The sequence below is a fragment of the Muntiacus reevesi genome, chromosome 1 (assembly GCF_963930625.1).
Source record: "Muntiacus reevesi chromosome 1, mMunRee1.1, whole genome shotgun sequence".
Classification (NCBI taxonomy): Eukaryota; Metazoa; Chordata; class Mammalia; order Artiodactyla; family Cervidae; genus Muntiacus; species Muntiacus reevesi.
Genome location: NC_089249.1, coordinates 272,225,163 through 272,238,257, shown reverse-complemented (window position 1 = coordinate 272,238,257; position 13,095 = coordinate 272,225,163). Strand labels below are relative to the sequence as shown.

At 39.6% G+C, this 13,095-nt stretch overlaps 1 protein-coding gene across 1 annotated transcript in view; it reads right to left on the bottom strand.

Annotated features, from left to right (window-relative positions):
* Window positions 1–13,095, bottom strand: part of ERAP2 (endoplasmic reticulum aminopeptidase 2) — a 44,483-nt gene that overhangs the window by 16,383 nt on the left and 15,005 nt on the right. The window contains exons 6-11 of the mRNA XM_065919108.1: window positions 9,830–9,984; window positions 6,806–6,919; window positions 5,613–5,744; window positions 5,260–5,391; window positions 2,782–2,850; window positions 1,576–1,751 (exon numbers count right to left, since the gene is read on the bottom strand). Of these exons, the coding sequence (XP_065775180.1) occupies window positions 1,576–1,751; window positions 2,782–2,850; window positions 5,260–5,391; window positions 5,613–5,744; window positions 6,806–6,919; window positions 9,830–9,984 (778 nt within the window). The remainder of the gene's footprint in view (window positions 1–1,575; window positions 1,752–2,781; window positions 2,851–5,259; window positions 5,392–5,612; window positions 5,745–6,805; window positions 6,920–9,829; window positions 9,985–13,095) is intronic.

Genomic DNA, 13,095 nt, shown 5'->3' with positions numbered 1-13,095 from the left:
GATGTAATGGATCAAGATTCATGGATAGATTTTGGCTCTAGAAGAACAGAGATTTTTCCAGATAAACCCACCTGGGAGTAAAGAGAGAAAGAGTAACAATTCATAAGTTTGGATAAGCATGGATCAGAGGCCAATAATTTTATAAGAGAAATCCAAATCCTGCTTCAGATAGAGGAAAAATACAGATCACTGCATAGATACTTGTTATTCTGAGCCATTCACACTATTAAACTCTCTCGTGACATTTTGATAAGTTGCAGAATTGTGAGTCCTGCTTTCCCAATAATAAATCAAACATTGAATTTTCCAGCCTATGTTGCCAAGCTTCAAATTGTTTAAGCTCTCTGAGGTTTGGACTTCAAAAGGGCATACAGAGAAATGGAAGGATGTGTACATAGATAAATGGCATAAGGGCTGCTGTTGGATGGAAATAGACATCTGATGAGATCAAATTGGAAAATGGCATACTCTACGTGTTAAAGGCCTTGAGTTTGCTTCTGATTCTCAGAAAAATTCTAGAACTGTTTTTAGACAGCTAGATTTTAGAAAAAAATAATAATCATAAGAGCCAGCACTGATTCACTTGGATTATTTCTTTTCAAATTAATCTCATTCATCTTATTGAATGAGATCAGAGGAATGTGGACAGTGTTGAATTTCTTGATTTTAGTAAAACCTTTAACAAATTTTCTTAGGACAGGCTTGTGAGCAAGGTAACAGAGTGGGTAATTGGATTTGCTTTTATTGTTACCAAGAACATCATGTTTTAAGACATTACATTTATAGTCTCTTACCAAAAAAGAAAAGGGAGCTGAAGGTCTTATCTAATTTAACACGTGTGTGTGTGCTCAGTCATGTCTGACTTTTTGCGACCCCATGGACTGTAGCTTGCCAGGCTCTTCTGTGCCATCCCACGGACTGTAACTCACTAGGCTCTTCTATCCTTGAAATTTTCAAGGTAAGAATATCAGAGCAAATTGCCATTTCCTACTCCAGGGGATCTTCCCGACCCAGGGATTGAACCTTCATCTCTTGCATTGGCAGGCGGATTATTTACCACTGCGCCACCTGGGAAGTCCATGACTTAACACACAGGAAATGCCTTTTCTGATAAGATGTATAGCTGTCATACATCTTATTTTCCTAGGTATGGGTCAGTCTCAACTTTTTAGGGCCCAGTATTCTTGCCTGGAAAATTCCATGGACAGAGAAGCCTGGAGGGCTACTGTCCATGGGGTTCTGAAGAGTTGGAGACAACTGAACAATTAAGCACACACAGCGCAAAGAAGGCTAGTAGACAGCCAGGGAATATTATATTAGGGATGTAACTAACGGCCTTCTGCACCAGAACTGAGGTCCTAAGGGTGGCTGCAGGATTAGCAAGCACACGCTGCTCACCAAAGCAGTCTGGCTCATCTGAAGCTCCTTAAGGCTGTTAGCAAGGCTAGCTCAGTCTATTGAGTCCCATGTAGAAATAGCATCCCATAAAATTGCCAGAGAAGCTGAAAGAAAGCTGATGCAATTGTGAGTAAACTGAGATGAGGTAAACTAGACCGACAAACAAAAAGCAAGCACCTTTCCTGCAGGGTCCCCCATTCAGGGTCCTCCTTGGAAACCCCGGACAAGAAGCGCTCTTGCTGCAGTCTGAGGGAACGCCCTTCTCGTTTAACCACCACGAGGGGGATGCCTTTCTGCAGAGTCCATGTAGCCATCATCTCCTTGAGCTCTACATTTTCCCGCAGAAACGCGAGCTGAAACGACAAGTGACTTTGGTAACCCGAGGCACAGGAGAGAAGCCAGAGAGAGATCAGGTACTCAGACCTCCGCGGATGCTAGGGACACGGCTTGGGCAGGAAGAGCGGATTCCGACTGCAGGCTCCCAGAGGCGCCATGTAGAACCTGGGCTGGACCTGCCCCTTCCCTCCCCATCCAGCGCTGCTCCTGGAAAGTTACCTGAAGCAGGGACGTGTCTGGGAGCTTGAGGGTTAATACAGGGCAAGAAAGGCCAAGAGGAAGGGTTTGAGACTGGGGCCCCTCTCTGCTCCCTTTCAAAACAGAAGAAAAAAAGAACCCACCAAAACAAAACAAAAACTACCCCCCCATTTCATTAACGATGGAATTCAGAGGTTTAGGGAGAAATGCCTCTTTTAAAGATTTCAATAGAACGATATTATATCAATAGAGGTATATGGAGTGGAGGATAAAACCTCTAGCTTTTTATTAACAGCTTCTAGGATGGGTTTCTGATCACTGCATGATGCCAAATCTGCCTTTAGAAACCATAACTTGATGGGATTACCATGACGCTTTTTAAAGTTTGCCTTTTCTTTCTTTTTTTTTTTTTTTTCCCATGATGACTGATCTTTTTTCCTCTTTCCTAAAATGTTCCAATAACTTCCCAGAAGTAAACAAAAAGATGGGGCCTCAAGAAAGCCATTCATACTACTTCCAAACCTAACATATTTGGTTTGGCATTTTGCAGAGCCCTGAGGATACCAGTGTAGCAATAACCACTCAGAGGAATTTTGAGCTGAGATATTTTTAGCCATTGGTGGGATTGTGGGAAAGCTGAATTATAACAACAAAAATATAGTAGTAAGACCATCACCCTCCCCTTAATGGCCTGAGCATTCCTTCTCAGTCAGCTTTGTTTCAAGGAAAATTGTGGAGTTTTTCCTTCTCTCCAGTTATTTAAAGGGGCAGCTGGACAACTTTACAGACTCACTCCAGGTCTGGAGATGAGCCAAATCTCTTCCACCCTCCAAGTCTCTCTCTACTTACTGTGTTGCTTGTCTTCTTGGAATCAGAATAACAAAATCCACTCGATGTAGAATCACTTTCTAAACAATTCTAGAAAGCAAAAATAAAAGAGCGCTGCCATTTGGCCTCTGAGAATTGGCTTAAAAAGAACATTTGACATGAATGCAAATATTTATTAGCATAAATGTATGAAAATGTAATTCATCTAGACATTATAATGAGCATAGCAATTCATAAAAAAATACATACAAGTTACCCTTTTAAATATTTAATTGATATTATGTGACACTGTGCTGATTTAGGTATTTTTGGAAATTTATCATTTTTGTGCCACAGTTTCATTTAACATCAGAAAGGGGTCAGCTAAGAATTTAGGACCTTTAGTGGAAGGTTAGATGGGAGACCTCTCCGGTAGCTAGGAAGAAGTTGTGATGTCATTGAGAGAATGAACACTGGACTGAGTCAGGAGACAGATTTGAAGTAATGACTCCATCACTCACTTGTATAAGATCTTGAACAAATCTCTTCATTAGCATTAGTTTTCCCATTTTTGGGAAAACCCATTTTAAAAAATGGGTTAAGATTGCCTACCTTTCCTTCTTGAGATGGTAATAAGCAGGATGTGACAAAAATTAGTATAGAAGTGTTCACACAGTTGGCCTAAAAGAGTTCTGTAATTCTTGGCCAAATCTCTCCTTTAATCCCCTTTCCACTCACTAACCGCACAAAAGATGGATTCTTCCTCTTTGCAAAACACACACACACACACACACACACACACCCCTTGTAAAGGAGGAGGGAAGCAGATGGGTGGGAGAGAAAAGCAATGAAAAGAAAAGCTTGTTGAGAACCTGGGGGAGAGTCGGGATGAGATCATCTGGATCACCTGCAGGAGGTGATGGAGAAAGAGCATTTTCTTGAGACTTTTTTTGAAAATTTACTTTTGTTTTTTGGCTGCCCTGGGTCTGCATTGCTGTGTGGGCTTTTCCCTGGCTGCGGTGAACAGGGGCTACTCTGGAGTTGCAGTGAGTGGGCTGCTAGCTGCGGAGGCTTCTCTTGCTTCAGGGCATAGGCTCTAGGGACGTGGGCTTCGGTAGTTGCAGCTCCCGGGCTACAGCACACACTCAGTAGTTGTGGTACGTGAGTTCAGTTGCTCCGCAGCTCGTGGGATCTTCCTGGATCAGGGATCAAAGCTGTGTCTCCTGCATTGGCAGGTGTAGTCTTTACCACTGAGCCACCGGGGAAGCCGCGAGAAAGAGCCTTTTTATAAGTATTATAAAGGATGGTGTGGTTGATCCCTTTTAGGGTTTTCAAGAATGTCAGTAAAAGTTTTGAACTACTGTGAAATTTTAATTACTTGCATTTGCTTCTTTGACCCCCAAATCACACATAAGTTAAACCTTAAGGATCCAGACTTAATGAGGGAACAGAGAAATCAAAGAAGATAATGCATATGATTTTTTTTAAACTATGACATGCTGGACAAATATTGAACAATATTGTTATTACCCCTGGGACAAAAGCGCTTACAAAGAAGAGAGGACCTCTTCTGTGTACAATGGCTTAGGGTATTTCTACTTGCAGGCACAACTCTGCCAGTTTATTATTTCTATTAAAAAGTACTGGCATTTGAAAATCTAAAAATATTTGAATAATTATTAGAATCATCTGAGTTGACTGCATGTTTTCTCTTTCTCTTACCTACTATCCTACATGAATCCCAATGACAAAGAGACCATATATTCTTTAATCAATCATTAGCCGTCTCTTAACCATGATTATAGGGTCAATAGAATACTAGGGGCCTGACATGATTCTTTCTCTTAAGCAGATTTTATTATTATCACTGTTATCATTAAATCAATGGAAACCAATAAAAGAGAACGTCACTGGCTGGAAGAGATTCATAAGTGCACTTCTAGGTATTCAGCAGAAAGGCAGTGAGTGCTGGAGCTGGCTATGAGAGGGAGGTGAACCCTCAGCTGGATCTCAAAAGATGGACCGCACTTGAGTTGTTGCAAAGGAGCAAGTACACTTCAGGCAGCAAGAGCACCAGAAACAAAGACGTGATGACAGGGATGAGCAGGATTTCTTGCATGAGGGAGCAGGTGGATCTCACTCAACCAAATACTGGCTGGGACATCAAGTTGAACAAGTAGAGTTTAAGCTTACATTTGGGAAGAGAAGATGACGAGTTACATGAAGGAATTACAAAGTCATGAAAGGTTTGGAAACAGAAGACAAAATGTAGGGTTAACCAGAAGAGGGAAACCAAAGAGAAGCAGGTCAAATACCAACCCCCCGGGGCTAAGCTAGTGTAGCATCTTGGTTTAGCAAGATGCCAAGGAAATAGACAGGTGCGGCCTGCTTAACCGGGGCAGTGTGGCAAGTGGAATAAACATCCGTTGCCTGACAATATAACTATTTATAAGCCTTCATAATTAGCTTGTCACTGTTTAGGCTTACCAGCAGTCTCCTGTAACCCAACCAATGACTTACGTTTGACAGACTGTGCCACAAATCATCATTCTTAGCATTTCTATAGCTGAATTTCTTTAAGTAGTGAATAATTCCTTTCCTGAATGTCTCCTCACTCAGAAAATCCTTGAGCATGTTCAAAATACAAGCTCCCTAGATAAAAATACAAAGAAAAAGAAGGTAAAGGGTAGCATATGTTCTTAAAGGAAGCTTACATGCCATGGAACATGTGTAATGTCTGATAAATGAGCAGCACGTAAGACAAAAAGCGACACAGAAGTAATCCGGCACCAACAACTGTTGATGTGCTGGCATCATTATACTTCTCCCAGGGCAGGGCATTTATTTACTACCTGGCCCACATCATCTCCTACCTTGTTGTAGGAAACAGCATCAAACATTTCCTGTATTTGAGTGGGAGTTTTTGCTTGATTGGAGATAGGATGGGATGAATTTAGTGAATCTCTTTTAATGACTTCAAAGCATGTGTTCGAAAAATTGTCATCCTAAACAGGAGAAAGCATTTGTTTCTTCAATTTCCATTTGACACTCAAAGCAGTAGTAAAGATGCTACAGTTAGTAAGATATTCTCAGGAGTAAGTATGCAAACAATATTTCTTACAAAATGTTTCTTTCCCCTGATATAGTCCCCTTTCACCAATTCTATATTTTGTTAAAGGTCTAAATGTGATATTTCCTCAGACACTGCCTGAATGTTTCCCATGAACAAAGTCCTTGGAAACAGAAATAAAACAAAGGTTCCCATTTAGTGAGCATGTGCTTATGTGTCAGGCTCTTATATTCCTCATCTGCAGTCCTTTCAACACTCTGCAAGGAAGAGGCATTGTACACATTTTATAAGTGAGAATGCATGAAACTTTTGGATTAAACCACAGACTCAGCACATAGCAAAAAGAAATAAAAGGACGCTGACTTTGAATCCATGTCTATCTGTAACTGTACTGGACCAAATATTTACCCCAAAGAGCTAACTATCCGTTACTAGTTAGCGCTACCTTGTTATGTGCAGTTCAGACCCCCTTCGTGCTTGCTAAGTGGCTTCAGTCATGTTGGACACTTTTCCACCCTATGAGCCGTAGCCCGCCAGGCTCCTCTGTCCATGGGATTCTCCAGGCAAGAATACTGGAGTGGGTTGCCATGCCCTTCTCCAGGGGATTTCCCCAACCCAGAGATTTTTCTCAATGCGGGTCTCCTGCATTGCAGGCAGATTACCATCAGGGAAGCACCATCTTAGAATTCATTATGTTAACAGACATATTGCTTACAGACTCTTGGATAAATATAGAATAATGCCTGAAATATTTTTTTTTTGTGGCAATTTGGAGAATTCTGAAGCCAGACAACCTCCAGATCTGTGAGAAAATAAACTGGCTTAAGTCACCCAGTCTGTGGAATTTTGTCATGGCAGCCCTAGCAAATCAATACAATCTGTTTATACAAAAGAAAACACCACAGGTTCAAAAACACAATGCCGTGTTCTCTTTGGCACTTTCTAAAAATTATAATAGTAAATTAATGATTTCTTAGGACCAAAGTTGCAACTTACAAACTGTAGCTCTGGATATGTGATGTTGAGAGAGATAAGTTCCATGTATGTTGCAAAACCTTCATTGAGCCAAATATCATTCCACCATTCCATTGTAACCAGGTTACCAAACCACTGGGAGATAAAAACTCAGTGTCAAACAAATATAAAAAATTGTTAATTGTAGCAAAAGAATACAATGGGTGGTAACTTCTTTTTTAGTAATTGAGGCCTTTTCTCTGTCTTTACTACCCCTTTCTCTCTGCACAGCATCTTTCTCCTGGTTTCCCTGCTTTCTCCCCTCACCACCACATTTTTGCTCATTTCACTTACTTCTTTTGTGTCCACATTGCCTCCAATGCCCTACCTTCCATTATATCCTCTCTACATTTCCTAGATATTAGGCTCAATATTAAGGAAGAGACATTTTTGCATGATAAGTATAATCTCAGCTTGTCATTGACTTACAGTGAGGGTCTAAGGAGAAATATAAGCCAAAATATTCTTGATGAAGTCATCTTTTTATATTAAGTAGCAGTTGCTTAAAAGGATAAGAATTCATTTAGGACTTTCAGATCGTTACATAATACTACTAATGAGCAAATGTAGTTGTTGACCTCTGTCCCAATTCACTTCTAGAGATCAGTTTAGCCACTAGTGTGAATAAAAGTCTGAGATTTTACATATATATAAATTAAAAGGATGCCAAAAGATAAGCTAAACAGAAATTTATCCTTGACCTATATTTGACCTGTAACACATTTTAAATATTATTTTTTTTTATATATTATTATATTTTACCTATTTGGCCTTTGTTGTTTTAGTGTGTCTCTAGTTTATCTATTTTAAGAGTGCTGTCTCCAGATGGATTGGAAGCTTAAATAACAAGATTTTAAGATTCAGAAGAGCCTTGTTATAGTTATAGGACAGAAATCACTAGATCCATAACTTCCAGAAACTGCTCAACCCCTATACCTTATCTTACAACTTTCAGATCATATTGCAAATGCGCACCAATCTTCCAAAGGACATCTGTGAGGAGGAACGGTGGGTGTTTCCTCAGTTTGAGAAGTGATGAACACAAGAAGTTCAAGCTGGTTATGGTCATTTCACCAGTCAGGAAGAGTATTTTATTCATTCATTCAGTGAATATCTATTGAGAATCTACTATGTTCCTGGCACTATGCCATGGTAAAAATCTCTTATTTTTAAATTTTTAACTTTACCCTTTATCATGACCATGGTAATAAGAGGGTGTGTTTTTTTGTTTTTTTTTTTTTAAGCAGCAAACGAAGAACCTGGTTATATAGAAGAAATACACAGATGTATGTAATAGAGCCACTACCTTAATACAGATGATGGAGGTCAACCAGTAGACATATATGTGCAATAAAATGTTATTGGCACGATGATTTATGTCTGTACAAGAGGCAGCGAGGATTCCAGAAGGAAAAAGTCAGTTTTGCTGAGACAATGTGTAGGATAACTGGGAAATGATTCACTGCCTGAGTCTTAGAAGCGGGCCTCAGGAATGTTGGAAGTGGGGTGCGCTCTAAGCAGATCAGGTAGCAGGAAGAAAAGCACAGAGAAGTGATGCGACCTGGCCTGTCCAGGTAGTGGCAGGTCGTCCGGGATGGCTAATCCCAAGGTGTCGTTCGGAGATGAGACTGCAGAGGTGGCTGGGAGCTGGGTTATCTGGGCCTCATATGACACCCTGTGGATCCTGGACTAACCTGGCATTGAGAGTGTCTGCCAGGGCTTTATGCGGAGGACTGACATGGCCAGATGGAGACAGATGGGAAGACAAAACAGTCAAGGCAGAAACTCCAGTGGGGCCTGCTGCTTCAGCCCTGGACTCTTTGTCTTCAGGAAAGAGAAGCTTTCAAAGAAAGGCCTTACGGCAGCATGGAGCCTCCAAAGGAGAGCTCTCTGCTTACTTCCCTATGAACTCTGAGTAGAAAATTAGGAATCCCCAGACTCAGTTAAGTGCTTTAGAGCTCCCAGTGACTAATAATCCAAACCCCTAAGATGAGCCAGAGGGGAGATGCTAAACCAGAGGAAGCTGTTCATATGTTCTCAAAGTACAGCGCTGAGCATGGCTCCACGCTTAAGCTTGCTGCTTAAAACAAACAACCAACCCCTCTTATTATTATGGTCATGATGAAGGGTAAAGTTAAAAATTAAAGAGATTCTACCAGTTTCTACAATTGAATGATATGTGCCTGTATGGTAAAAGAGAATTTCCGATGTCTTTAATAATTCACTGCATAACAGGGAACTTGCAGAACTAAAACAGAATGAAAAAAGTCTCTGGTATCTGAAGAGCTAATCTTACTGTCTCATAATTGTATGTAATGTCGGGTTGATAGGCAGGCCTTGGAAATCTTATTCTGTAAGAAATGGTGGCTGTGGTGGTCATTGTCTCTACTGTTACTAGCTAGCCCTTACTGAGTACCTAGTGTGTGACAGACAGACACTCATCTGCAATCCTCGCAACAGATTCAAGAAGCAGGAGCTATTATGAACTTCATTTTATAGATGAGGACCCTGAAGTTTAGAGACGTGGGTAGTGCGTCCAGGGTCAGTAGCCTGGGAGTACATGGACTTGAAATACTTCATTATGGCCAAATAGTCACAAATTCCCATTGCAGGGAGCTTGATTTTGCCCTAGACTGGAATGCCACTGTATTAGAGGGTATATGGGGAAATAATAAAAATCTCTATTTGTAGGGGTTTATAATACTGTGCTCTATGTACCTCTGTGATCGTCACCCTTCTTTACTAAAAGACATTTGAAGGTTTTGTGCCTTGAAAAGCTTTAGAGGACATAGTGGCCAGTTCTCCTGTGATAAAAATCTGGTATGAGACCCATAGTCTAGAGGGTGAACATTCTGCTACTTGACATATAGTTTTTGGTTTGATGATCCCTAAGGTGCCCCCAGGAAATAAAATGACATGATCTTACATTGCTTGGGGAATACTGGGGGTGTTCTGCATGACGCTCTTTGGAACCGACCCTGAGAGAATGCCGTGAGAGCCAGCTACCTGGTGCGCTAGTTCATGGGCTATCACCTCGGTGACCCACAGTTTATCAGAAGTAGAAGAGGTCTTGGGGTCAAAGAGCAGTGACGTCTCTCTGTACGTGATGAGGCCCCAGTTTTCCATGGCTCCACTTGCAAAGTCAGGAATGGCAATGAGATCTAAGAAATAAGAACAACCATACTCAATCATTACGGCTCCTACACCAGAAGTGGGATTTGCTTCCTTCTTAAATATGTTATGATCCTTTCAGTATATATAAGCAGACATTCTGAAAACACTGAGTATCTTTTACTCTTAACATTGATATTGTGTCTTGTAGTTGCTGAAAATAATCAGTATCCATCATCAAGCAGAATAAAATTTATTAATAAAGTTTTATTTGTAGGTGAAGTAGCCTAGTGAAATAATCATTGTTTCCTAAAAACTAAACTGTGAAATTACCTTAGGTGCATTACTGCTGAGAAAATAATTCATTTTAAAACACTCATATTGTATTTTATATTAGTATTACAGAGACTTTGAAAATATAAGGTATCAAATGATTTCTAAAATATTTGGATTCAACAAAACATATAATGAACTAATTTCTATAATAAAGAGAAAATAAGGGATTTTTAATTTCAGGAGAACACCCTTTAGAAGCATCTCTATAGTCAATATTTCAAGCACATACAGCCTCTAAGTGTCCTTCTAAGGCAGTAAAGGGAAAAAACTGTAGGCATCAATTCTTTCTGACCTCAATTTCCTTTTCACTGTTAATATTTCCTCTACTTCTTGACAAAATTTTAGAGAAAAAAATGTAAAATTTAATCATCTTTAAGCACCTCAGGTATAATGTATACTCAGTTCAGTTTAGTTGCTCAGTCATGTCCAATTCTTTGCAGCCACGTGAACTGCAGCATACCAGGCTTCCATGTCCATCACTGCCTCCTGGAGCTCAATTAATGTATATTAATTTATATCATGTCTGTGTGAGAGTATATATATACATATATATGTGTATATATACACCCTTTGCAATGATTTCATGTTGATTATAAAACTTCTGGCTAATATTTAATCGTAGACTTATTTTTATTCTGCCAGGTCATACTGGAAAAAATACTGTCCTTTGGCTGAAAAGCCAGGTAACTAAAAAATAATAATAATAATTTGAAATAAATCAAGTCACTTGGCTTGAAATTTCATTGTCTGGATTTAGTATTGCTTAATTCTATTGGATAAAAGCCAATATGTATAATGCAATCAAAAAGTAAACTAGCACTAATCAAGATTAGTATTCATTAGCACTTCAAATATGGGAATGATTCCTTTTCTAAACTGCATCAATGATTTTATATTAGTTACAGTATTTCCCACAGCCATTAGAAATGCTTATGTCTGCTCTACTTTTTCTTTTTCTTTAATTTATTTTTTAATTGAAGGAAAATTGCTTTACAGAATTTTGGTGTTTTCTGTCAAATTTCAATATGAATCAGCCATAGGTGCACATTCTCCCCTCCCTTTTGACCCTCCCTCCCGTCTCCCTCCCCATCCCACCCCTCTAGGTTGATGCAGGGCCCCTGTTTGAGTTTCCTGAGACGAGCAGCAAATTCCCCTTGGCTATCTATTTTACGCCTGGTAAAGTAAGTTCCCATGTTTCTCTTTCCATACATCTCACCCTCTCCTCCCCTCTCCCCATGTCCATAAGTCTATTCTCTATGTCTGTTTCTCCACTGTTGCCCTGTAAATAAGGTCTTTGGTACCATTTTTCTAGATTCCATATAAATGTGTTAGAATACGGTATTTCTCTTTCTCTTTCTGACTCACTTCACTCTGCATAATAGGTTCCAGGTTCATCCACCTCATTAGAACTGATTCAAATGTGTTCCTTTTTATGACTGAGTAATATTCCATTGTGTATGTACCACAACTTCTTTATCCATTCATCTGTTGATGGACATCTAGGTTGCTTCCAGGTTCTAGCGATTTTAAATAGTGCTGCAATGAACAATGGAACACATGTGTCTTTTTCAATTTTGGTTTCCTAGGGTATATGCCTAGGAGTGGGATTGCTGGGTCATATGGTGGTTTTAGTCCTAGTTTTTTAAGGAATCTCCCTACTGTCTTCCACAGTGGCTGTATCAATTTACATTCCCACCAACATTGTAAGAGCGTTCCCTTTTCTTCACACCCTTTCCAGCATTAACTGTACACTTTTTGATGAGGGCCTTTCTGACCGGTGTGAGGTGATTTCTCATTGTAGTTGTGATTTGCATGTCTCTGATAATGAGTGATGTTGAGCATCTTTTCATGTGTTTGTTTTCTATCGGTATGTCTTCTTTGGAGAAATGTCTGTTTAGGTCTTTTCCCCACTTTCTGATTGGGTTGTTTGTTTTTCAGGTATTGAGTTGTATGAGCTGCTTGTTTATTTTGGAAATTAATCCTTTGTCAGTTATTTCATTTGCTACTAGATTCTCCCATTCTGAAGGTTTTCTTTTCACCTTGCTTATAGTTTCCTTTGCTGTGCAAAAGTTTTTAAGTTTAATCAAGTCCCATTTGTTTACTTTTGTTTTTATTTCCATTACTCTAGGAGGTGGGTCATAGAGGATCTTGCTTTGATTTATGTCATTGAGTGTTCTGCCTATGTTTTCCTCTAAGAGTTTTATAGTTTCTGGTCTTACACTTAGGTGTTTAATCCATTTTGAGTTTATCTTTGTGTGTGCTGTTAGGAAGTGTTCTAACTTCATTCTTTTGCTTGTAGCTGTCCAGTTTTCCCAGCACCATTTATTGAAGAGGCTGTCTTTGCCCCATTGTATATTCTTGCCTCCTTTTTCAAAACTAAGGTTCCCATAGGTGCATGGGTTTATTTCTGGGCTCCCTATCTTGTTCCATTGGTCTATATTTCTGTTTTTGTGCCAGTACCATACTGTCTTGATGACCATAGCTTTGTAGTATAATCTGAAGTCAGGAAGGTCGATTCCTCCTGCTCCATTCTTCTTTCTCAAGACTGCTTTGGCTACTGGGGGTCTTTTGTGTTTCCATATGAATTGTGAACTTTTTGGTTCTATTTCTGTGAAAAATGCCGTTGCTAATTTGATAGGGATTGCTGTTGAATCTTTAATCTGGTAGTAAAGTCACTTTCACAATATTGATTCTTCCTACCCAGGAACATGGAATGTCTCCCCATCTGTTTATGTCATCTTTGATTTCTCTCTTTAGTGTCTTCTAATTTTCTGTGTACAGTTATTTCATTTCCTTAGGTAAGCTTATTCTTAGATATTTAATTC